This window comes from Tauraco erythrolophus, chromosome 2 (assembly GCF_009769465.1).
Source record: "Tauraco erythrolophus isolate bTauEry1 chromosome 2, bTauEry1.pri, whole genome shotgun sequence".
In the NCBI taxonomy this organism is placed as follows: Eukaryota; Metazoa; Chordata; class Aves; order Musophagiformes; family Musophagidae; genus Tauraco; species Tauraco erythrolophus.
The window spans coordinates 12,833,808-12,861,220 of record NC_141466.1 but is presented as its reverse complement, the minus strand read 5'-3'; the positions used below and the strand labels follow the sequence as shown (position 1 = coordinate 12,861,220).

The following is a 27,413-nucleotide window of genomic DNA, read 5'->3' as shown; positions in this document are numbered from 1 at the left end:
TTGAATTGTCTTCACTTCCTTCCATTATTTATCATGTGCTTTTAGCGGGGAAAAACAATTCTACATGTTATGTTTAGAAATATTAAAATACGGGTCTCAAAGATCTAAGTCCTAAGACAGTGAAAATGATGGGTTATTGTGTGAGAATTATGGGTTATTTTAGTTATTGCTACATACAGGAGTGCAAAAGGACTGTAAAAGCAGATTATAAAATGAAAAGACATATTCAGCCTTTCTTTCTCTCCCCAAATAACATTTAATAAATTGGTATCATATACAGTGATCTCTAGCATAATTAACATGAATATCGGGAGTTGGTATAGATGTATACTTTTCACAATATGAAGTATCCACAGGAAAATAATTAAAACAGAGAAAAGAAAACACGTCAATTAAATACTTGCTGCTAACAATTAAACAGAATGGAGGGGACAGATAAGCTGTTATGATGAAAGGCAATAAACACTGGCTATGCCATGGGATCACTGCTCAGTAATTTATGAGTTATTTGGATTTGATTTATCTGTACATAGCATCGTTTTAACTGTCATTAGTCCAACTACATCTCAGAAACATTTAGTGCTCATGTCAGAACGTCTAGCTAGACATTACTTCAAGAATGCTAAAACTTTGTAGTGTCTCCAAGAAACAGTCCATATGGCAGGTTTTGTTAAACAAAACCAGCCTAGCATTGATAAAATCAAATTACAGATACTATAATATCTCACAATTTGAGATATTTGTACATAATGAATATGTTTAATATAGAAATTACTAGAAGTCCAACTGAATCCAAATAGCTGTGACCACAAGTCAAGAAGTTTTTCACCTCTGTGAATCTTTTTACCAGAATGAGAGAAATAAGAAGTTAATGATTATGTCACCTACACTTCACAGTCACCTAAGAGGGTGAATCATTTTTCTGAAGTTAGAATTTCAATAATGCAGTTTGAAGTTAGAGGGAAAAGAGGTGCAGAGGTGTTGGCTACTTACTCCTGTTCCTCACTCCAACCGAAATCAATGAGAGCCAAGTATTAGGCACTGAGTACCTAATACCTTCGAAAGTTAGGCTCTACGTAACTAAGAAACTCAGTGAGTTTTCTCTTTCTTCTAAAAGTGCCATGGTCATAATGTTTTGGGAATTACAAAATGATGACATAGTGATAGTAAAAAAATAAATATTAAAATTCAAGGATAAAATTTACGCCCTTTAAAAAATATAGTGTTGTTAGATTCTGTGCAATACTGCTCAGTGGTTTCTACAGCAAGACAAAATACATGGCCTGAACTGTTTCAGGCTGAAACAATTTCATCTAAAGCTGCTGGTTTTGCATAAAGGGTAGGAAGAATTATGACAGATATTGGAACAAAAAATCTGTAATCCTGGAGATAATGATTACTTTAAACAAACCACATCTTGCTAACTTCTGCTGATTCTTTCCTTTTCCTTTTCTGAGGAAAGATCCTCTTTCCTATAAAGAGGCTATTTTCAAGACAAAGAATCATAGGATTCAGTGTCATGAGTTCTAACCCTAGTGCTCAAGGCCTTTTCTATGATTTTTGGGAAGCTGACTTAACTTATCATGCCTTTCTATTCCACCTATAAATGAGTATAAGAGAAATTTTCTTTAAAAAAAAAAGAAATGTTGTAAGCATATAGCAACTAAAAATTTCAAAGCTTAAATTTTATGAAAGTGGAAGCTGTAAAGACTGGGGCTTTGTTCTGATGCTAAAATTATTAAGGCTTCTTTCGTTTGGCACTTTTGCACAGGAAATGTCCTCCATATTTATTCAAGAAAATTTTTCCCTCTACATTTCTTCCTTTTCCCCCTTCTTTCACTCCCTAAATGCTATAGCAATGCTGTTATATAATTTTAAGTGTGCCACTTTTGGTTTCTTGGCTGAGCCAACAGCTGCTCCTAATAATACTATTCGAAATCTTTTAGAAAACTTGTTGTTTCAAGTGTTCGTTTGAACAAAATGCTTGCACGTTTCTAGCATACTTTTTGAATGTATGTAGGCTCTTTCTCAACCAGACATTTGAAAGTTAACTTTTAGACTGCTAAACCTAGATAAGTCACCCGAGGGATCCATTTACAGTCAATGGAGAGAAATTGGTACCTTCAAAGGGTGATTCATCTTTTCTATCTTAGACATCTTTTTTAGGATGAAATTGTCCTCTGGAGGCCTCCATTTCATACCATTGGCTATAAAGACAGCTAAAGGTTAAAGTTTGGCAATTAACTTTTGAGTAGCTAAGCGAGGTGCAATGAATTGCAAATATCTCATTTTGCAGTTCTACATAAAGATGACACTACATGTCACCAAAATATTCCAGAACTAAAATCAATAGCCATGCATGGTTTTTCAAACTGTGACTGCTGTCTAGTAACACAGTGCTCCCCAAAACCCCAGGAATTATATGAATTAATATCACATTTTGATGTCCAGCCTAACCAAATAAAACTAAAGACAAAAACCTTATTTAGGTTTAATGTGTGTGGACATCAAACGCCTTCTGAACTCTATGTGGTGTTTACTCTGACAGATAATACTGAGTGTATTCAAGGACAAAGAGAAACAAGAGGAAGAAAAGTGAAGTACCAGAGGGAAGAACAGCATTTCCTGATGAAGAAAAAATAAATTAATCTTGACTCATTCTAGGTATATGTCAGTAAGTTGCATGTCTTTTTTTTGACAAACCAGATACATGCAGAAAGCAAGTAGATGGTGAAAGAAAGAAGCGCCTGAACAGAGAGCAGTGAAAGGAATGGACCTGCCACAGCTAACCATCACAGTGGCTGTGGACTGGATGCAGAAGGAAGTGGGAAGTGGACATAAGCAAGGCAGGGAGAACACATGCTGCTTAAGCCACAGCTGAACATTCTTCTGTCCTCTGCATTGCATGTTCTTACAGCAGAAGAGGTGAGGGATTATTGCTAAACTGGAAATGCTTCATGATGGAAGCTACCTTGCCAAAGCATATGTAGATCCTGTCTATGCCCTTCTCATCTCTGTGGTATGGTGACTGGGTACCACTTCTGTTGTTAAAATGGACCTTCATGATTTTCCAGCAGAGACAACAGAGAATCTGTATTTGGATGAGGAGAGTAACTTCTCTCAGTCCTACAATGGAGCTAGAGGTTTTGCCTTATTAATGAAAAATTCAGAAGAAAACTGGAAGCCCTTCAATACATACTTTTCCTTCTTCATGATATTTCAGTGTATTCAGCATCAGAAGGTGTTTAAAGGCACATTTGCATAGATCTCAGCTATTTTCCTTTCTATTAAAGTTGAGAGATACCCATTTCATGGTGGTTAACTTCCCTGAGACAGTTTCAAGAGTATATTCTAAAGGTAATGGATTCATTAGGTCACTTAAAATCCTAGAAATATATATGTAAGTTAGAGATATATAACCTGCACTTATACAACTAGCTGAAGGAGTAGATCGTGGGTTGTCATGTCACAACAAAGAAAGATATTTGCTTGTAACCATGAAAGGTTTCTATTTTCCTGAAATGGTTGGCATTTAAGATGTAGGTGGTTGGCTTGGTTGGCTTAAGCAACTCCATGATGGCTTTTATGATTTCCCAGGCATTATGTAAGGAAATTAAGCAATTGCTTAAGCTTTTCAGAGACTATCAGGTTGATAAGTGTTTAAAATATAGATTCTATAGTGTTCAGTGTTACAACACTAAAATCTTTCTATAGGTCAAGCTTGTTCTCCAACATCAGAAAATGACAGAACCAAGAGGTATATATATGTGGATCCATGTGGAGAATCCTAAACTCTTTTTTACCAAACTACTTGCTAACAGGATGTTGCAGAGCAGATATTCCAACTTGTGAAACAAGTAAGTCAAGCCTTTTAGTGAGTCTCGATTTTAGCTACCTTAGCAACACAGAGAACAGTTGAAAGGGAAGGACTGAAGGAGACAAATTTTAAACAATCAACAAAAACTTTCTAAGTGTTGGAAATGGCTGAAACATTTTGCTTAAACTAATCTTTACTGGAAGAAGAATCTGTCATGGCAAGTTTTGAATCCTACCAGCTAAAGTTTGGCAGAGCTGTATGTAGCTGACTTTGATGATAGTATTTTCTACTAACATTGCTTATAATGCAATCTCAGCTCTATCGACAACTGTATCCCACCCCTTTAAATAACTAATCCTATGTGTGTTCGAAATAAAAGAACTGTCAGCAAAATCTGCAATATACATAACCATTGCCTGGGTTCTTCTGCCATATACTGAATTTTAAAAACTAATAAATCTGGGCTTGAAAAGGAGGCTTTTTCTTTTGGGAGTTGTGTTTTTCCCCATGCTTGAAGCCATCCAAATGCTAAGAAAGAAACATATGCTCTTATAGGCTGACATTTGGAACTTACGGTTTTTAGGTTTCTAAGTTGTTTCATTGCCAACTATGCTGCCTCAAAAACATGGATAAAAATACTTTTGGCTTAAATAATTTTCTGCAAATATTTTTCATATTGAATTAACTTCTGTCAATGATATTGAGTACTAAAGAAGGGTTGTGTAGCTCTATAATGTTTCCATTTCTTAACCTACTTGAAACACCATCGGTATTTGTTGTAATAATTCTAACTGGAAATCAATGATAACAAGAAGTCATTAATTGTAATAACTGTTTTACAAGGTCACTGCTTAAACTTGGTTTTACCTTTTTAATATGAAACTCCATTTGTTTATTATTAGCTCTCTTCTTTTGGCATTTAACTTTTGGCTTTACTTTCTAAATAGCTTACTTTCCAAAACTGAAGTGGTTGAGTCTTTTGATGATCCTCTGCAACATAATCAACTTTTCTCAGACATTTTTAATGAGTCTTTTGACATGACTCTTGATTTTGAAACTTGATTACTGAACTATATGAGATAGCAACAACAAAATATAATATAAGTGTGAGAACACTTTTGTTTGTCTAGTCTCCCTACCTTCACAGATTAGATTGATTTCCATTAAAATCAAGGATTTAGACTCATTTGCACAAGCAAAGTTTTAGGTTTTCTTTTGTTTCATGTAAGTCTGACTCCTCAGAGTAGCTTGCAGTGAACTAGCAAAGCGATCCTTTCCTCTCTGCAGAAGAATACCACACATTCCCTGGGTAGCTCCTTCTGAGAGAGTGAAAGTCATTTGAAATTTTTTTGGCAAAGTTACAATAATGTGCCATAAGAGTGTTGACAGATGCAGCTTTGTGTGCCAGCATCTGGCTCTGACTCATAGTGGGTTGATATAAACAGGGAATAATGGATAGCTGTTTTGCCTCTGTGGGATGGTGTCAGGATTGTGTGCTGATAATGTCCCCAGTAAGAGATCAGTGTCATTTCAGAGCTTGACCAAATAGACACAGCTTTTGGGGTGAGAGAGGAGTCACAGTCAAGAATCTCATTAAAATGACGTCAGTAGATGTCTTCTTATAGTTTCACATAACCGAATAGAAATGTAAAGAAACAATATTTAGACTTCAAATGACAGCTAAAACTATTGCAAGTGTTGCACATTGATAAATTAGTTAGAAATTTTTCAATAATTAAAACTTAATTTCCAGTTTCTCATACATATATTTAAAATTACTCTTCATTACTTTCCTTTCAGAGTGTTTGAAAACTAATCAGAACTCTTCCAGGCGATTAGTAGAGGAATAAATGGCCCTGTAGTTCAACCACCTCAAATTATGTCATCAGCAGAAATAAATGTGTTGACAAGTGTTTTATCATATGAACAATTCTTTTATAAACTGATGGACAATTAACTCTCAACTCGGAGTTAAATCCAGATGAGTCTCTGCAAATTTTGAGGTACAGTACTGCCCTCAGAGGGAGAAGACATGTTACTTCTTAGATACCTTCCCTATTTAAATAGTAAGACTGGAAAAGTTTCACAACTCCAAACTCTCCCTTCAATATTTCACTAAAAAAAAAATCTGGTTTGCCTGTTTTCTACTGTAGGTGAGAGGGCTATTGAGCAGGTAGCATCAGAAAACACGTCTCCATAGGAAAAAATAATATTCTCTAGTGTTCTCTCTCAAACACAAAAGCCTATAACTAGGTCCACAGTTTTTCATTCTAAATTTCTCCAAATGAGAAGCAAATAACATGTTATTTTCTTATTTATTATGACTGATTTTTTTAATTACACTTCATCAAATATATGCCCAGAGAAACTGCACTGGCATTAGAATTGTCCCCATGTAAATATAATGTAACAAGGTGAAAAGTGACACCCTGTCATTGATATATCCACAACACATCCTAGTCTTTAATCAAGTAGGAGTGGCACTTAAAAATATTTCAAGAGCCTAAAGCGTTTTGCTATCTGAACAGCAGAGCGCAAGTATTTAACTCCAGCGCTACGGCCCACCCACAACAAATACCGGCATTTTTACTTTCAAAATTAGGCACTTAATGTTCTCAATTTTTTTTTGCGGTAATATGCTTTGTGATCTTGCAATATCGATATGCTTTTATAACAGTATCTCCATAAATCTTTTTGGATATTAAATGGGAAGCATCATACTGACAATGTCTTGGAATTCTCTTACCACATTGTGTAATAACCATAGTTGTTGTTCTTTGGCTGAATACGTCTTGACAATGGAAAGAAGAGACAAGCCATGGAAGAGCATTGTAGACATGAAGGACATTTCAGTTTGTTTCTCTTTTCTGGGACCAAGCAGGCTACAGGGTTCCCTATGGACTCTTCCCACAATTTCCCTGAAATTCTTAACTATGTTTGTCATCCTGATGAATTTCTCCAAGGCAAATATTTTTTCAACAGTGTAAGATTAGCAAAATCATCTACATCATTTTGGCTTTTAGACCCTGGCATGGAAATATACAATAAACACATGAGGGTAAATTGATGAAAGGAAATGGTATGGCCACATTCATTTGCAGTCTAGCTGTTATTTGAAACAGTCATGTAACGATATAAGCTCCATAGGGTTATTGGGTGCTTCAGTGCAAAGATTTTAGATAGGTTAAATCAACAACAATATCACATCTGTGCTCCCACTGTCTTTGTTGGCAATTAGGTAACTGCAAAGATCATCCAGTAGTGAATCCAGTGTGCTGTGAAACACAAGTTGTTTAACCAAAACTAGAACACAGTAAAACTATGCACGTAAAATAAACTTCCAAGTGATCAAAACGAAAACAAAATCTGCCCATAACAATACACTATGCTTGTGAGAAACAAGGGTGCCACATTACGACCAAATACCCAGGATGCTTATCATGCTTAGTTCAGCTGTACGCAGCATGCACAACCACATGCTGGGGTGGGCATGCAAAACGACAGACATGCAAGAATCCACTTCAGGTAGCTGCAAAATAAAAAGGGCGTTTCATTGGAACGACTCCTTGGTCTGCCAGAGTAGTTCAAAAAATGTAAATGTAAAGTGAGATGACAAACATTGCAGTAAAGCAGGGGAGGAGTGGTAAAATGGGAGTATGGCACAGGGGGGATAAAATACAACAGATCCAGTTCACTTAAAGAACCATGTGCTACATGCTAAGAGTGACTAACTAGTGTCCCTGAAATCCATCCACATAGGTGAGGATTTCAAATGCTCTAAGGGCAAAAAAATAGTTATGAAAGTTAAGGTAAAGGTTTCTAATAAAATAGAACCTTTTCCCCTACCAGTGAAATATAAAAACATGAATAAAACCACTAGAAATATTAAAATTAAGGAATATCAAATAAATTATCAAATACATGGATTGGATTATATGGACACACTGGAGGGAAGGGATGCCATCCAGAGGGACCTTGGCAGGCTGGAGAGGTGGGCCTGTGAGAACCTCATGAAGTTCAACAAGGCCAAGAGCAAGGTCCTGCACGTGGGTCGGGGCAATCCCAAGCACAAATGCAGGCTGGGCAGAGAATGGATTGAGAGCAGCCCTGAGGAAAAGGACTTGGGAGTGCTGGTGGATGAGAAGCTCAACATGAGCCAGCAATGTGCGCTGGCAGCCCAAAAAGCCACCCGTATCCTGGGCTGCATCAAAAGAAGTGTGGCCAGCAGGTTGAGGGAGGTGATTCTGCCCGTCTGCTCTGCTCTCGTGAGACCCCACCTGGAATACTCAGCTCTGGAGTCCCCAACACAAGAAGGACATAGAGCTGCTGGAGCAGGTCCAGAGGAGGGCCACGAAGATGATCCGAGGGCTGGAACACCTCTGCTATGAAGGCAGGCTGAGATAGTTGGGGCTGTTCAGCCTGGAGAAGAGAAGGCTCCGGGGTGATCTTATTGTAGTTTCTGGTACTTAAAGGGGGCCTACAGGAAAGCTGGAGAGGGACTTTTTACAAGGGCGTGTAGTGATAGGACAAGGGGCAATGGATTTAAATTGAAAGAGGGGAGATTTAGATTAGATATAAGGAAGAAATTCTTCACTCTGAGGGTGGTGAGGCAGTGGAACAGGTTGCCCAGAGAAGTTGTAGATGCCCTATCCCTAAAAGTGTTCAAGGCCAGGTTGGATGAGGCTTTGGACAACCTGGTGTAGTTGAGGGTTTCCCTGCCCATGGCAGGGGGGTTGGAACTAGATGGTCTTTGAGGTCCCTTCCAACCCTAACCATTCTATGATTCTATGATAAGAATAAAGGTGCCAGTCAGAACCAATGTGTCTCAGCATGTCTTAGAATACAAGTATTCCTCTTTAGGTTTTACAGTTTTAGAAGTAAAATTTGGAAAATTAACCCTAGAAGAAAATGATATCAATTCTTCATTTACAGGCAACCAAAAGGAGCATGAAGCAATTTGGACAGAGCAATTTGTTAATGCTGAGACAGTACTGCCTGTACTTGGCTAAGAAACTTTAGTTCAGGGATAAATAAGCTCAGAAAATCTATCCTTTGGAGGAAAGGTGGTTCAGCAGTCCTTCTGAGAAACTGTCACCTATCACGTGCATGTTAGACAGAAAAGTAAAAAATATTCTCAGGCTCTATACTTCATCAGATAAAATCAGAAAGCAATTTTTTACACTGTATATAGTAGAGTTCCAGAGGGCTATACATGTCTCAGTAGAAGCCAGAGTAGGTCACTGTTGCAGTCATGATATTCATGGGATGGACTTAGAGTTTAGCAAAACCTTTTTATGGCTAAAACTCCACTGATACCTTTTGTAAAGGGCTGAGAACCTCAGGCACTTTTCTTTTATAAAAAGTAAAATAGAAGTCTCAGAAGTTAACTGATATTGATATAATTATTGTGATTTACAGGAAGATCTGCATGAAACTAGTCAGCGTTGGTGACAAATGCTGGCCCGAGAAAGAAGAAAACCAGCTGACGCTTCATGAAGCAGCTTAACAAGAACCCCCTCTTCAACGGTTTCCTATGAATTCACTGTGCACATTTTATGTACATTTCATTCATTTTTTAAAGCTAGGGCTGCAGTAACATGACAAAACTTTGAGTAAACGAGCAACATTGCAGCCTCATTTGTTAAAATCAACGCAAGAACATTAACTGATGTCCAATAGATTGTTTGGGCAACTGTAAAAATGTATCCATTGATATATTTTGAAAAGTGTATCTAATTAATGAAACTCAAGGATATGAGTTTTACTTTTAAATGTTTGGTCACTATAAAATGTGATCTTATATGGTCTGCTTTGCTATAAATTATTGCATAAAATTTATATGAACCTAAAATAATCTAATGTTGCCAGAATGAATACGATTTTTTCAATAATACAAATATTCAAAAAATACTATCAAAGACTAAATACTGAATGGTATTTTTATTATTGACATTATAAATCCATATATTGTGCCTAAGAAATCTAATGAGTAGGACACTGCTCTTATAAACTCAAGAAGACAGAAATTCATATTTGGTGTAAGTAATCCTACAAAAAGCCAATATACCTATGTGAAGGAATTTTCTAAGAGAAAAATGTGGGTTTTTTTCTCCTTCACAAATGATAATATTGTGATTGACAGAAATGATTTCTAGTTTGAAAGTATTGTGGTGTCAGGGTGACTGTAATTAAATCCCTTAGCTGAATGCATTTAGATGTCTTTGTTTGGACAATGCAATTTACCATAAAATATATAAACTGCAAAACGATAAAATATAGCAGATTTTAAAGCTAATTGGATATTAGGATTATTAAAGGAACTTAGTGTGCTGGTGTTTTCCCCACAATTATCTATTCAAGAAAATGAATTACAGTAATATTTCAGCTCACAAAGGCCAGTGTGAAATGAGCACATTGCCTGAGAAAGGCTTTAACAAACACTTACTGAGCAGTGTTTGGTGGCACTCTCCTTGATGATTTCTTTAAAGAACACAGAGCTGGGCATCCCTGGACTTTACCTTGCTTCTAAAAGACAGTCTGGATATTTCAGCATTGCCTTTCACAGCTTGTGAGTAAATTTAACTTGTGAGCATTTGACTTCAGATGTCAACAAATGACTTAGCAGTTCAAAAAGCAGTTGCTTTACAGGTGGAGCCATGGGTGGACTTTTGCAGACCCTAAGTTAAGGGGCTGTCCTCTTCCTTTTCACCTACAAATCAGATGATTTAAGCTGCCTTATGACTTATTTCCACCTTCTGGAGCCTCAAGTTTTCACCTGAGCAGTTCACCTGCAAGGCCAGCTGGCCACTCAATGACCACTGAACATTTTTCAGCTGTTCAACCTGTGATTTCTTAGCACAACTCTGTCACAGTACTCTGAAATGACACAAGGGAAACATTGGGTGACAAGAACAGACAGTCATATCTTTTATCTCCTGAAATTCAAGTAACTACAGACTTCCCTCTCTATCTCCTTGCTCTCCTTCATGATCTTCCCAGTTTCCTCTTAGCTGGAGAGATCAAAACTGAAAAGCAGTCTTCTCCAAAACTCCCTTCCCACAGCATGTCTGCTCTGCCTTGAAAGAGTGTCAAACAAACCAGGGAACCATCTGGAAAAAAGGGCTCTGACATGTCAAAGCTGCTTGCAAATGTCAGGAGAACTATAAGAGAGATCTTGAAGAGCTCCATGCAAGTTTCTGTGTTGTGATTTATTAATAGTACAGGCGCATAGAGCCAGAAACTGGGTGAATTATGTCAGGTACAGGGGGTTATTTTTAAAATGAAATTGTAACTGAAGGTCCCTGGAAGGTTTTACTAACCTTTCTCCCACTCTGAACTTAGACCAGTCCCTCTGTTTATAACTGGCCATCTTTAAAAGTCCTAGAGGCAATATAACACTTTACTCTTTTTTAATAGAAATCCCTGTCTCTCCACATCACTTGTTGAGCATAGGCCATACAAACTTCCTCCCTCCAAAATCCCATCCTTGTTCTTTCCCTCCACAAAATGTTGTGTCCTCCCTTTCCTCATTTTGAGAGTCTCTATTTCTCAGCTACATCCTTAGGACTTACCAGCTCTGACAACCTGGGAATATCAAGAGAGGACCTAAGCCACGAGATAGAGATAAGAAAACATTCAATTCAGAGAAGTACCAGTGGAGAGCTTCATGAGCAAATAACTGACTAAACCAAGCTTGTAAGGCTTAGTGTGTCCTTAAATATCCTATCCTTGACTCTTTTCATAAATATCATTGCTCATCATTCCTAGGATTACGTCCTCTCTATAGTATGTCCTCTTGTACTGGATTTCGGAAGGAAGAGTGTCCATCAAATAAGGTCAGGGTAGATTGATATAATGTTATGAGACGATGCTCAGTCATCATCAGTAGCTCTAGCTTCTTTTTGTGGCTAGGAATTAAGTATCTGTGTTAGAACAGATGAGCACGGAGATGTGGGAAGAGAGAAGATAAAGGTCAGAAGTGATGGATCAGATAATGTATTTTATATACTAAGGACAACAATGGCAGTTCTATTTTTGTAGCATTCTGAGGTTAAGGTTTGCTATTTGTGGGGAAAATAACCAATAAGCTAGTAACAATAAGCTCCTTCCTCTTGCATCTCAGCCAAAAAAAGCATAGAAGATTTTAGCAATTTCTATAGTCTTCTATTGACTCTACTTTTAACACAACCTTAATTTTAATTCATGCATTGTAGACAGAAAATTAAAAGCTTTAATAATACAGCCATTAGGTCTTATGCTTTATTAAGTCTATTTGCACACTCCTTGTTGCACTTGTGAGACCTTTCAGCAATTCAAAACACACTTTTAATACATGAAGGAGCAGAAACTCTCAGGAAAACACAAGAGTATTAGAACAGAGTGCAATGATGTAGGAAAGTACCTGGATAAAAATCGCCTTGTGCAAACATGTCAATCACATAGCGACAGAATGCATATTGATCTAACAGAGCAAAAAGGAAAAAAAGAGTAATGAAGAAAGTAAATTTAAAATATTGTTTCTATTTAACAGTGAAGACAAAGCTTGGCAATACAAAGACACATTTCAGGGATAGTCTTACTTATATGTTTGTTTTTTTTTCCTGGCCTTCAAGTTATTCACATGTTCAGAAAGAGACAATTTATTGTCCAGATCCAATTCAAGCCTCTCAGCCGAGAACTTCAGAGCTACCAGTGCCCCAGAGTTATCAACTGTCCTCTAGGCAGGCAGGGTGCAGGGTGCGCCCCGGCTCAGCGGAGCTCAGCCTCGATTTTGGCGTCGGTCCTCACCCCACACACAAGTACTGTGCAAACTGTTGCCTGGCCACTGGTCCCAAAGACTTTTTCTTCTCCTTGAAGATCCATTTCAAATAGTCGCAGCCAGGAGACAGAAAAATTCAATAAAATTTTATATCACAATATTTTGTTAATATTGTTTTAAGAGTATAATCAATATGTACATTTAGCGAATGGGAATATAAAGAGAACTCTGTGTACTTACACTCCAGTAGCAATGAGATTTTCCACAGTTTTATTTTTTCACTACAGAATTGTTTTCCAAAGACTAATTTTTACAAATATATATATATGTATATATTAAATCTGTATATATATATGTATTAAAACTATGCTATTTAGAAATTAAGTCTTATTAAGGCTTCTGAATATAAATGAAACTCTGATTTCAGAAAAGTTGATTGTCTGTTGATTTATCCTATACATAAGTGGAGTTGAAGGCCTTAATAAAATTTTCTAACGCTAAGAATGATGAAGAAAAGTTACCAATTGTAACCGAGTGCAAAAGAATTGCAATATTATTACTGAATTTTCTAGTTGGCCGGAAAAAATGCACGTTGTCCTGCTGGACTCTAAGGGACATTACCTTTAAACTAAATTCCAACTCTGGTTAGCTAAGTTTCTAACTGCCCTTGAGTTAACCATATTTATCCACCTGTGCTAGACTCTTCTACCACAGTTCCCAGGCTACAGAAGTTACATCTCTTCTTCTCTCCACCTCCTGTTGCACCTCTCTCCTACTCACCTTTAAAGCCACTTACTTTCTCTTTGCCAACTTCAAAACAAAATTATGCAGACTTTGGAATACTTAAAATTTAAAAAATGACATAGCTGTTATATTTAAATGCAAATGACATTCCCAAGTATATATCACTCATTGTATTATTTGCTTTTTTACATAGTTCACTGAAGCATCAGTACTAGTTGATGCTGATGCATTTATATGATTTCTTCTCTGTTAAGTCAACTGCCATAGAAGCTCTTGGGCAGAAAACTGTAGCTTACAAGTCATGATTTCCTATTCAGTTTTTTTTTTTTTCAGCAATTAGGAAAGGATTTACAAGCTCAGCAAATATCCCATTGTTTCTACTAGTCAATAGGAGCCCATACAGCTATTTCCTGTTTCTGAGATGGTGAGGGTAATGCCAGTCAGTATTGTAGAACCTGAGGCAAACCTTTCAGGGTGTACACAGGACTGTGGCTGTGAGCACCACTTTTAAAATCTTTAATAACTATTCATAGTAGTTTCTACTTTCATATTTAAGAATTCAAATTTATCATTCTGGCTGGCTCCAGCTTGGGATTCCATCCTCAAGGAATCTAAAGAATTTGGCTGCAATATCTGCCCTAAGTCTATATGCTAATTTTCTGAAAAAAGTAGCAACATGTGTGAAAAAACAAGTAGATACAGATCTGTACTCTCAGAAGGCCAAACTAAAGCCACTGACAGTGTTTGCACTGACATCAGCACACTTGCAAACAGGGCCTCAGTGAGTCCGTTTGTATCCATAATTAAAATAGACTAATGCCAATTATTTACCCAGAAAGCAAATGGCAGGGTACAGCTCTTGTGTACAAATCTGAGTTTTCCTTACCCGTCTTTGGCCAAAACCAGCTGTCTTCGTCCATGCTGCCCATTGGGAAGAGCCTCTGGACAGTTTTGGGGCATTGTATGGAACACCGCCAGATGGCATGGGACAAAACTATGTCAGGAGACACAAGCTGTATGGACAATCAATGGATAGAGCACAATCCTATGATGGTCCTATTTAGGTTATGATGCAGACATAGCCTGAGGGCCTAGCATCTTACACTATTTCATTGATATTAAAATAATTCCTTTTTTAAAAATAGTGATATCAATCAGGTTTAAAATAGGCTTTGGGTGTTCTGGTTTGGGTTTTTTTTACTCGTTTGGTTTGATTTTGGGGGTTTTTGGTTGGTTGGTTGGTTGGTTGTTTTTTTTTTAATAGAAATGTAATTTGAATAAACTTTTTAAAAAGCTTTAAGCTTGTTTGTACCTAAGAAGAAAGATTTTGTATTAGTCTTCTCATAGCATTTCTTTAGTAACTCAACCCCTGAAAAAATGGAATTTTTTAAAAAATGAAAGCAGAATGTTAAACACTGAATAACAAAAATAACATTTCTGTTGTATGTGAAATAATAAGGTGCACATCCCATTGAAGTTCATGGGAATTCTGCCAATCAGCAAAGATTGAAACAGAAGGAATTTTAAATGAATATGATTTTCCAAATGTCTCTTCATGGCTAAAAATTCATTTTAGTTTAATTCTCTTGTTAAAAAGAAAATTTCACACTATAGTTTTCACCTTATGACTCTGTATCAGTAGCACAGATCTTAATCCGAGTCCTAATAAATAATGCCAAAGTTTGGGACTAGATCCTTATTCATACAAACCGTCATTGATATTTCTGTCATTGGATCTCATCTGATTTACCTTCGGAGATGACCTATCTTTTTTAATTTTAATTTGATTAAGGTATGATGCTACAGCAGGGGCATCATAACAACCCTTCTGTGACTACTACTATATTTTTTTATATTGCTGCAGAAAAGCTGGCAGATCTACTCCCTTAAGCAAAGAAAAGTAAGGATTGCAAGATCAGGAAATCTTGGCAAAACTATATTGACTTCAAAATTGTGTTCACCCTGGGTGACAGTGGGACTGAAATATATAACTGAATTTTCTGAGAGTGTCCAGCTGGGAAGCAACGGCTTATGGTGGAAAAAGGAAGGATGAAAGTAGAAAAGGCAGCTTTCACAGAATGTGTGTAGCCCTATCTCCAGTGATAAGGGTGGTTTAAGAGGCTCCTTCCTTCCTCCACTCCAGCTGCTCATTCCACTTTCACCCACCACAATTCAGTGCACAGTCACACGGTCACGCTCTGAAGCAGACTTACAAAGTGATCTGTTCAAGTTTGATGCTAAGTTGGATCATTTTGCTAATATTTACCAGTTAAAGGGAGGAAAAAAAAAAAAAAACAAAAAAATATCCCCAACAAACAAACCACCACCACTCTCTATTGCTCTCTGTAATCTTTGACCTCTACTTACTTAAAATATTTTGCTGTCAGAGAGTAAAGTGCCTCATCTGCACACCATTGCTTTTTGATAACCTTATGCTGAACAGTATGGAGTAGATCCCACTGTGCACTGAAATTCTGTCAGAGCAAACAAAAACTGAAAGAGATTTGCACCTCCCAAGAGGAGCTCAACAATTTGCTGCACTTTCCCCTTGGTCACAGCAATCAGCATGAAAGATGCTGCTTTGATTTTATGCCTCAAAGGCTCCAATATTTCAAGTAAAACCAAAGTTAACTAGAATACAAATAAAAGTTAGAAAATACTGGTTCAGCAGACTATGCATGTCAGAAAAGAGGTTATGTCACAAAATCACTCAGATTTCTGGAAATGTATGATTTAGGCAACTCCTAAGGGGTCCAGAGCAGATGACTGAAATTCTGAGAGATTCTGCCCAGGCAGATTCAGATATCCAGGCAAGGACGGCTGCTTTGATGCTCAGGCATAATGATTCATCTGTGGTTATCACCTGAGAGGATCAGATAGGTGCCCCACGCAACGCTGAGCTGCCTCTATTAATGTCGGAATAATCCTGTACCTGCAGCGTGGCAATTCATATAGAGAGGCAGGTCATGCTGCCTTCATTCATACAGAATTGTACCTAACGCCATGGAATAGCCACAGGGAAATCAGAGAACCGGTCAGTGCAACTTGGGAGTGGAAGAACCCAGGCTGGCTCTAACAAAGAGGAGCATGTAGTCAACACCTCTGTTTGGTGTCGTTGTACGTTGATTCTTTGTTTTAGGACTTAGTTTCTTTCTTTCACCAGAGTAATGGCATTTCTTTCCTTTTTAGGAGAAATTTGAAAGCTGTTCGTATGAAATTACATCAGGCAGGTATATCATCATGTCATACAATACCTGACAACATGACAATGCCTCATATAATCTGATGTGATGCAAATTATTACACTTCCTTTCCTTTGCTACTTTCCTTATTGTTACTGAGGACGTATGTAGAGGTAGAAACAAAAATGTAATTCCCAACAGTCATTGGACAGTCTGTGTTACCCAAAATAACTTTAGTAGCCATACACGACATAATATTCTAATGAGCAAATCCATGAAATCTTAAGCCTATCTAAAGAGATATTGGTCCTTGGTAAAAAGAGATTTAAACTAAAATGAATCTTTAGCCATGACAAACAGTTAGAACACTCTGGTTATTTAGATTAAACTTCTTTTATTCTTAATAGCCTCCTTCTAGTGGTCTGAGACTTGTTTGGAACTTGTTTGTTCTGCACTTTTTTTTTCATGGGTAGACTTTGGTCCTTGCCAGCTTTAAATCTATTCCCTCTGCTGCTTCCATACTACCTTTTCAAGATCTTCATCTGTTTCCTCCTGGTTTTGTTTACCTTTCTTTTCCGATTTAGTTATAGTCTGAAGAGCTTTCTCCTCCTTAGCTTTTGGTTTGGCCTTTATTAGCCCAACTTCTGTTGTTTTAGTCTCTGCCTGCTTGAGCTTCTCAGTCGTCCTTGCTTCTCCTTTTCCATCCTTCACTTCCTTTTTAACTTTTGCTTCCACTTTAGTGCTCTTTACTTTCTTCTCCTCTGCAGGTAATAAAGAAAAAGCTTTCAGTGCCATTCATCCCCCCCAGAATAATCAATGCAATTTATTTTATCTTGTACGATTACTAATAAGTATTCCTTCATCATTAACACCTTGCTCAGATCTGATGAAAGATGTAATCCCCAAAGCCAGATAGACTTGGACAGAAATGTGAGATGCAAACAAGTTTTGTTCTGAGTCCTGTACCAAGTATTTGGCTGCTACTAAGGATAATAGGCTATGGCAAATAATATGCAATGTTTGTAATGACAATATGTTAGCTTTCATGGTATAAACTAGCGGGGCAATGCTGGTCATGAAAGAAACAAATATAGAAGGTACTTCCAGGCTAAATCTGAGTAACTTCAGGCTTCAGAGATCAGAGCTAAATTCTGTTGTAAGCTGTGTAGATGATTTAAAGTGCGTCTATTTGTAAGGGTTGCTTTTATGCACTGATTCTAGGTCTGTGCCCAAGAAGCCTCGAGTTCTCTATTCTCCCTCTACATCGATTCCCCGGGCTGAAAGATTAGTCTAAGACAGGCCTTGCAGCAGGGTGAGAAGGTTTCCAAGCAGAATTACTGAATTGCAAATATCAGTGACTGAAGCTACACAGAGGTTGGTGAGACCAGGAGTATTCCTTCTGCTCATATGTGTCAGCAGGTTTTTCTCATCTGAGATATGGGTGCTGACAATAGATGTCTTTCTAGTTAACTCCAGTAAAAAATGCAACAGTAGTTTAAAACACTGCTGAATATGATTTAAACTAATCTGTTCAGTGTGATGTTCACACTTCTGTTTTCTTCATAACTCTGAAGGTCATCATCCTTGAGGCAAAACTTGAATGCTACAAAATCCATCTTCTGCAAGGCTCTGGACTTCTATTTCAATTGAGCCATTGAGCTGACTAGATGGATTTTGTCAATATGTAAACCCAATAGTTCTACCTATTCTAAAACAGAATATAGATATTTTTATAAGGGACAATTCCTACTTTCAGAAAAATGCACTGTATGACCAAATATATTGCTGGCTAGTGAAGAAGGAATTTCCTTGACTAGTAATAGTGAGAGCGTGTATGTGAAATCACAGATAGGCTTTCTTCTTTTTCAGAGAAATGGTGATTCATACCTTTAATTTCCATCTTTGAAATTCCAACATGTTTTAAAAGGCATCATGCATAGAACTAGCCTCTGGATGTTTTAAAGACATTTTAATTTGAATTTTATTTTAATATCATTATAGTGTCATGTAGCAATAAGACAAGGGGCAGTGGCTTTAAACTGAAAGAGGGTAAATTTAAATTAGATATAAGGACGAAATTCTTCACTCAGAGGGTGGTGAGGCACTGGAACAGGTTGCCCAGAGAAGTTGTAGATGCCCCATCCCTGGAGGTGTTCAAGGCCAGGTTGGATGAGGCTTTGGGCAAACTGGTGTAGTGGAGGGTTTCCCTGCCCATGGCAGGGGGGCTGGAACTAGATGATCTTTCTAATCCTAACCATTCTATGATTCTATGATTCTATATTTTTAATGTAAATTCTGGTAAAAAAATGTAGTATAAATGAATAAATACCTTTGGGAGGAGGTTTCTTTTCAGCTTTTTCATGTCTTTCAGGTTTGTCTTTTTGAATCACTAGAAAAGAGTACAATTGCATATGAGGAAAACAAAATTGACAAAGAATGAGAAAATATTGCTAAAATACAACAACATCCCTGGAAGTTTCACATTTCTTCATTATTCCTGTTTTTTAATTTGCAAAAATCTTGCTTCTTTTTCTCGGATTTGCACACGTTGCGTTAAAAGCTTCAAAACATCTGTTGAGACTCACCTAACCAGAACTCAAGACAGTCACACAGATCTGAACCTTTGTAGAGAATGTTTATACTGCATGTTCCAGATGACGCAAAGTTGCTCTGCTCAAGCTCTGAGCAGATATGGGCTTGATCTTCTTGTGCTCCAGCCCACAGGAAGCTGTGCGGCTACGTTCATCTTACAGAAAGGTGTTTTTCTTAGCTTGGGTTCACTGTCGTACAAACACAGCCACAAGCCTGGTGCTCACTTCAGAGCCCAGCTTGAGTGAGTTCATGTCTGCACAGGATACACTATGTAAACAAGCACACTGCTATGTCCTAGAAAGGCTGTCAAAATTTCATGTGGAGACTTCTTCTATCTTTCCTCTCTTGGTTGTCATCCAGATGTATTGCCGGAACAAAACAACCTTGAGAGTTAATTATACTTCTTTCAAGTGATAACTATAAAATAGCAACATCCTCTCTAAATGAATTCCAACTTGATATTGCTGCCTACATGAGCCATGATTGATATTTAGACATGTTTTTCTGGGTTTTCTGGTTTGTTGGTTTTTTTTTTTTTTTTTTTTTTTTTTTTAAGATAGCAGTTTCTTAGATGTTGTCTTTAAATAGCATTCATAACACTGAAGCTTTCCGGAGCCTTTAACAGGGGCTGAAGAGGTACCCTAAGTCTTTTTATTGAGTGTAGAGAAAATCTCCTGACTGTGGGGGAAGCACCCATCTGATTTTCAGTACGCCTGCTCCCTGAAGTTGGCCTGGACCTGAGCATCCTCATTTCCTAGGGATTGCAAGTGGTTGAAATGGCCCCTCAGCACTGCTGGCAGCTGATCTGGTTTAGAGCAGACCTCGGACAAAAGAGAGGTGAGCCTGGCAATGGATAGCTCGCATCGCTGGCATAAATGTGCCTCAGGAAGTGCTAAAGGCAACGAGTGTCCTGGTGAACTCAGTCCACCCATAGGGACTCATGTGACATGGATCAACTCAAGAGAGGGCAGCTTGCCTATGTGTCACACCACAGCAGCAAATCTCCTTAGCTGCAAAGTGGCCAAATTCTTCATAAAATTTTCCAGTCTGTGACTGGAGTCATGGCTGCTATTAAATACATTAAAGCTCTAAGTGATTATTTGGTTAGCTAGCAGAAGATAAATGGGTAAACAGACTGGCTGCTCATTAGGAATATCTCAGTGATTCTTGGAAGTTATTTGCTTTTCAAATCTACACAGACACCATGAACATTTATTTTCTCCAGAATATTTCAGTGCGATTTCACTTTATTACAAAAATCTTACACTTTCAAGTTATAAACTGAAAGCAGAAAAAATGAACAACTATCCCTTTTAAAGAGAGACTGGACAATGTCTGCCTTTCTAAGTCTTTCAAGGCTTTGAGGCTTCACTCCTTCACTCCTGCTTTCTGTTTTATGTTTCTCCTTAGAGTGAGGTTAAGTCCAGTAGAGACTGGTTTGTACATTTGAATCTATATTGCCTGAAAAGATTCGAGTTAAACCTAATTAATTAATGTGCCCCATCATCATCAGATTAATCTGAATGCCATAACAGACTGATACTAAGACACATCACATAGGGTTTTTTTTCAAGAGTTGACTGAGTAGAAGTAAGAAGAGACAAAGACTGAAACCTAACTTCATTATAGAAATATCTGGCTTCCAAAAAGCAATGCCTTCAGAGCAAAAACATTCAAATGTCAAGCAATAATAAATATTAGTCCTTAAAAAATAGCATAACCGGGCAAGCTGATTGGATTTTTCAATTATTTTGTCCAAGTCATGGCTAAAGATGGAATTATCAGTCAAAATAATACTGAAAATCATCTTTCATACACAATATTGCTTCAGAATATATATGATAATTAGTAGATATGTAAATCTCAACCAAAGCCACTTCTGCTGTGAAGAACAGCACAAATCTTGTATTGAAATGAAAATGTTACTGCAAAAAAATAAAGGCAAGAAAATGAAAATCTATTTTTGGTTATAATGGAGGACCCAGACTGAGAGTTAGCAAACATTCTTGCATTAGGTCTGCGCCAGATTGAAAACTGATACAGAAGAGAAAGCTGCCTTTGCAGACAAATTACTGAATTCCGGTGTGGAGGAAAAGACATCAAAGAATGAAAATACAATAGTCACAGTCTTATTTCTTTAGCTGCACAAGAATGATTTTTAATTACCTCCATGCATCTAAACAAGATAACTAAGCAAGAAATACATGCCGAGCAAGATTGACTGAGGGGCTGATCAAGACCTGCTCAAGCAAAAGTGAGAGCACCCAAAAATGTACAGCATAGACTGTAAGAGATTAATACTTTAGATACTCATCTCCACACTGTCCCAAACTATAGCACTGCTAAAAATCTAAAACTGTACAACATCTAATGCTAATCTGCATTACCTTTAGAAGGTGCCTTCTTTTCATGTTTTTCTGGCTTTTCAGGTTTCTCTTTCTGAGTTGCTAGGAATAAACAACATTAATGGTTATTAAAAAAGAGAAATTGTTGCATTTTAAGTGAGAAAAGGAGAAAAAACATCAAGAAACACAACTAGACACCATGGGTAACCATCCAAAGAATCAGAAAGATTGATTCAGATGCTGCTGTCTGCTGGTGATGCCAAAAGACGTGATTTGGACTTTGAAACACTCTTCTACCATCCCTAAGGTCTCTGCCATTGGCTGAGGGAGGAATGGCCTTTATGGCACAACTGTAACCACATGAAAGAAGTTAGTCAAGAAGAGTCAGCTTATTTATGTTGTTTACTGGTTCATTTTGTTTTGTTTATACTGTTGTTTATTGGTTTATTTTGGTTTATTTTTATTTTTGAGCTTTCTTGTTTATTACTTTGGTTAATTTCTGAAGTATTTCCTGAACTCCACATAACAACTAACAGTTTTTCCAGCTATGAATGATTAAACGCCATAATTAATTACAAATCTAATTGCAATGGCATTATAACTAATGCTCTTTGGGGCTTTTTGTTTGCTTTTAATTTCCACTTTACAAATTGAAAGAAAGTACACTATAGTGACTAGGTTTCTAGCTCAGGTTTCAGAAGACACCTGAGTTGGGCAATAGTCACTCAGCGGTAGGTAGTCTGGAATATTCTCCTATGTGGCCTCTGCTTTACTGTTCTTTTGCTATTTATGTTTACACAGTAACTTGTCCACAGGTGTGCAGAACTGATAGTTGTATGTGCCCATATCCCCTGAGGTACCCTACAGGGACTAGGTGTGTGAAAACACTCAGCTGCCCATTTGACTCCAGTATATGAGTTTGTACTGAGAACACAAAAATGCATAAGCATTGCTATGCACTCTCCAGCTTTGTCTTGGTATTTCAGAAGAAAGTAAGAATTGTGGAAGATAAAGCAGTGCCAGATACCTATTTATTGCAAGTAACTACTTAAAGAATTAGTCCTGTCCTATTCAATGCCTATGCAACAACCCTAATCAGTATTGTATTTAAAATGTTATTGTTGTTGGTTTGTTTTTTTTTTTTTTTTCCCATATGGCCTGTCTCATTACATTTATTTACAGGTTGTCAGGTGTTTTTCCTGGATGACTGTATTCTCTTAGCAACCATACTTACTGTGAGTGTTGGAAATACTCTGAGTTTACTGGCAGATTGTATTAATCCAGAGTATAAAATATGTTATCTCCCTTCCTCAGAAAAAGACCACAAATATGCAGAAGGAATGCAAAATGTTACTCAGTCTGTATGTCTGCAAACCTTTATATGATCCCATGATTTTTATTCATAAAGTTCTACAACATTTTTTCCAATCAAGGGGATACATAAACAGAAATTGAGTAGACAATTAATTCTGGGGTACCTCAAAATATAAAATCAGTACTGACATTAAATCATTACCTGCATGCCTTTCCTTTTTTTCAGGTTTTTCTTGTCTTTCCAGTTTGTCTTTATGCATCACTAGGAAAGAAGAAATGTGTTCATACGTATTAAAAAAAAAAGTGGGAAAACTTAAGAATTAAAAATAATTCTGCCATGATGAACCTTAGCAGACAAAACGGCGAACTGTGTTACTCCTGAGCTACCTGTGAGTATCTGCACACATCAGACTACGTGACTGTGAGCAGACAACTCTGGCTAACAAATTACTGCTTGCCATCCAAGCCACGGTAGCATGCGTCAGCTATTTACTATGTTAACATCATTGCTTGCAATTATCTGTCCATTCTTGAAGAGAGATTTTCAGAAAACTGTCAAGGACTAGGGTCAGAGCTCACAGTAAACGCTGCTGCCTTCACTAGGAAGAGGACATCACCTGGGCCACCCCGTACTCTGTCGGGCAGAGGCTTGTAAAAACCCTGGAATCAATCCTGTAGCATAAGAGAGTCACATGCACAAATGACATATCTGTCACTTGCCAGCTGGCTCGAAATGGATAACCAGTAATGGATATGGATAGCTAGCAATGGATACAGATAGCTAGTGACGGGCATGAGCTGAGATCAGTCCCTGGCAATGACGATCTGAGCCATAATTAGATGCCCGGTACGTGCAAATTGAAAACTAACATTGTGACAGTAGAAACCGTATTATACTATCCACTCATTCACATAACATGTTCCACTCACTTTTCTTAGGATATTATGCAATAATTTTTCAGACAATGGGAAATATGCATGTGGATTTTAGAGCACTTCACAAAAATCAGCTGTGAAACTGCAAGCTAGCAGTTCCTAACTCATGTGGAGACTTCATCCCAGTTTAGTAAAACTCCCTTTGTCAAATACGAGAAAACAAGGAGGTTCTTTTACAGTACTGTGAATTCCATATCTAACTGCAAGCAAAAGAAGGGTAGGGAATATTCAAGGTCTCACATTTTTTTTTTTTAGCAATATAGTGATGAAATACATGAGAATGAGTTCCTGGCATGGCTGACTGAGTCACTTCTAAGTGACTGAGACACTCCTAATTATTGTCTATGTCATTAGATAACTTCCCTAAACTTCATCACAAAAGTTGATTAGAAATTAGAATAGGATGTTTACTCTCTCTGTTATCTAAATCTTGAAAAGGGAATGAATTTAAAGTAGAAAATAAGCAGCTAAAATATAGGGATGCAGTGAAGCTTTGAAGTCTCTCAGTCACACTACAATGAAACAGGTCTTAGAAAACACATGTATCCAAAATCCTAGTTTTATAATGTAATGTACAATCCGAAAACAATGCTTCTTAGTACTGTGAATACAGAGAATGTCTATATGCAGTAGTCTTTTAGTTGCAATTGCAGCAGTAGTTCACTAAATAAAACTAAGTCATATATTCACTTTAAGATCAAATACAGTTAGGTAGAATATTAATAGGAGTTATGAGAAGTTTAGGCATTACAATAATTCTTCTTCTTCATTGGTTATCTGAGATTAGCTGGTATAATTTTTTTCTGTTCTAAGAAACTTTAAAAGACATTAAATATTGTTCTCATATCAAATCAAACTGAAGAGTTTCCCAAGTTTTCCACAAAATAACAGGACACATCAATAACACATTCATGTTTTAATACGGGACATCACAGTCTTTGCTCTGTCATTTTTCCAAATCTCAGAAAAAATTTCTCTTGTTACCACCATTCCATTTTCTAGTAACAAATATTCATTCTCACAGAAACCTCAACTCATGTGCCTGCAGTTAACCTCTAGAGTCATCTTTCTGACTCAATGTATTTTGAATTATTGATATAAAATGGAAAAGCTCCAATCAGAGATCATTAGAAGGGCCTAGTCAAGCACAGATTTCAGGAAAGTGCACATTCACTTGGGTTGTGAGACTCGTGTTCTTGGTCTGAAATAAATCAGCCTTGGCTGGATACTGGGTCTTCCCTTTTTCGGGTGATTTATCATGTCCATTGGCCTACTTGCTCTTCCAGAATGAGTTTCTTCCTAAAGCCTGAGAATTCATTAATCACATTTTTATGTAAAGGACATGTTCTCAGAAGACTTAAAGTGTTTTGATAAGTGGGTATATTCCAACAAAATTATCTTTTGCCAAAAATTCCCTCAAAAGAGGCAAATTACATTGCAGCTTTTGGAACCCAGAGCTAACTCATGAGTTGTGGGTGGAGAGGAAGCAATATCGTGATTCTGACTCCTACTACAGATGGATCTGTAATTTGTTGTTGGCATACACCAACAGCAAATTAGTAAATCTTCTCTAACACCCTCTCCCCAATGTCTCTTAAATGAGCCTGGGGAAATATTTTTTTCTAAGGCAGGTCTCTGAAGCAGAATGCCTCCAGAGACTGTGCCCTGCATGTTATAGTTTACTCATTATGTTTTGCTCGGAAGTATTCCTAAAGACAAATTTTATGCTCGGATTTATTCAAGAAGAATAAAAAAGGCACCTATTTATGCTCTGTACATCTTTTACATAAGTTAATAATACAGTAAAAACTTATTCATTAATCTCTGAATATAATTTTAGCCTTTCTGCAGAGTGATGACTTCAAAGTGCTTTTAAAATCCTCACTCTCCTTCCAGCTGGCTTTCACAATACCTCCTCCATCCTTAAACATAATTGGGATTTACAAGAAGGGTTTAAGAGTCAATAAATTAGATTGTTTTGAACCACTGGTAAAAAGACAAAAACCATCAAATGCTGAATACATACCCTTTAGAGGTTCCTTCCTCTCAATTTTTTCTTGTTTCTCGGATTTGTCTCTGTGAATTACTAGGAAAAAAAAAACCAAAACCAAACCTAAACCACAATGAATCTATAATCTAGAGGTATTATGTATGCTTATTATTTCACTAAAGTAATTGAGCAAAAATATTTGTAAAATCAAATAATGGATTTTAGCTCTGGATCACAGGTACTAGATGAGGTATAGACCTTCTTAATGTCACTATTTAATTCCAGGTCCAAGAGAAATATTTTTCCTTGAATAAAGCTTCAGATGTTTGCGTCCAGTTCTGGAGCCCCCAACATAAGAAGGACATGGACCAGTTGGAGAGGGTCCAGAGGAGGGCCACGAAGATGATAAGAGGGCTGGAGCACCTTTCCTATGAGGACAGGCTGAAAGAGTTGGGGCTGTTCAGCCTGGAGAAGAGGAGGCTCCGGGGTGACCTTATAGCGGTCTTCCAGTACCTCAAGGGGGCCTACAGGAAAGATGGGGAGAGGCTGTTCAGGAGGGCCTGTTGTGATAGGACAAGGGGTAATGGTTTTAAAATAGAGGGAGGTAGATTCAGGTTGGATATTAGGAAAAAATTTTTTACCATGAGAGTTGTAGAGCACTGGAACAGGTTGCCCAGAGAGGTGGTGGATGCTCCATCCCTGGAGACATTCAAGGCCAGGTTGGACGAGGCCCTGAGCAACCTGATCTAGTTGGAGATATCCCTGTTCCTTGCAGGGGGGTTGGACTAGATGACCTTTGAAGGTCCCTTCCAGCCCTAACCATTCTATGATTCTATGATTCTATGTTAGACCATATTTTTGCAAAATAAGTGATTATTCAACAACCTTAATTTAATCTGTGGGATCTCTTTTGGTCCCATTACACAAGCACCCTGACTTTAAGATTTCTTACAGAGGATATTATTTTCAATCCTCGACAGCATTGCTTTCTATTCTTAACAAAAAATGGATAGCATATTTCTTTCCATGCTCTTTTTTTCTTTATTTTTAGCTGTTACTTCAGCCACAGGATGGACAAACGAAAAAACATCTCTTCTAATCAGAGGGTGACTTCAGGAAGAGCAGCTGTTCAAAACAACCAACTACACATCCTGCTAGAAGCAAGCAGGCAAACAGGAATCCTTATGGACTCTCTTGCCCACCCAACTTTCAGATCATATCTCCAGACAAGATTATATTCCACATCCGAATGATTTAGATAGACAAAAACATTCCTTGTCAACCTTTACTTCTAAAAGACTAGTGTTTGGCAATTTCAGGGGAAAAATATTTGCTTTGCAATATTGAAGTTTCTATCAACAAGTAAATGATAGAAAAAACACAACTATGATTAGAAGACAACTGTGAGCTTTATAAACAAGCACAGTAATGTTTTTGCATAGATTCATTTCACCAGCTTTGCAGTAAATGTAATTTCACAGAGGTGCAAGCATTTTTTTTTTGTTGGTTAAATATTTCCTCATTAAAAAATAGGTCCATGTCTTTAAGAAAAATCTTTCCAAACATACCTTAATTTCATTATGTCTTGTATGGGTTTGCACTATCCAAATACATTTCCAGTCATAACAGGTATATTAATGTTGATAGCAATTTGCAGTACAGTGGAAAGAGATAGAAGCAAGATTTTTCAAAGCCTTTAAGGAATGTGGACAGCCAATTTACACTAAAAATACAG

At 37.3% G+C, this 27,413-nt stretch overlaps 1 protein-coding gene across 1 annotated transcript in view; it reads right to left on the bottom strand.

The window, feature by feature from the left end:
- Window positions 1-27,413, bottom strand: part of TRDN (triadin) — a 205,717-nt gene that overhangs the window by 142,924 nt on the left and 35,380 nt on the right. The window contains exons 6-11 of the mRNA XM_086632103.1: window positions 25,715-25,774; window positions 22,955-23,014; window positions 21,481-21,540; window positions 18,831-18,890; window positions 17,068-17,262; window positions 12,219-12,278 (exon numbers count right to left, since the gene is read on the bottom strand). Coding sequence (XP_086488229.1) covers window positions 12,219-12,278; window positions 17,068-17,262; window positions 18,831-18,890; window positions 21,481-21,540; window positions 22,955-23,014; window positions 25,715-25,774 — 495 coding nt within the window. The remainder of the gene's footprint in view (window positions 1-12,218; window positions 12,279-17,067; window positions 17,263-18,830; window positions 18,891-21,480; window positions 21,541-22,954; window positions 23,015-25,714; window positions 25,775-27,413) is intronic.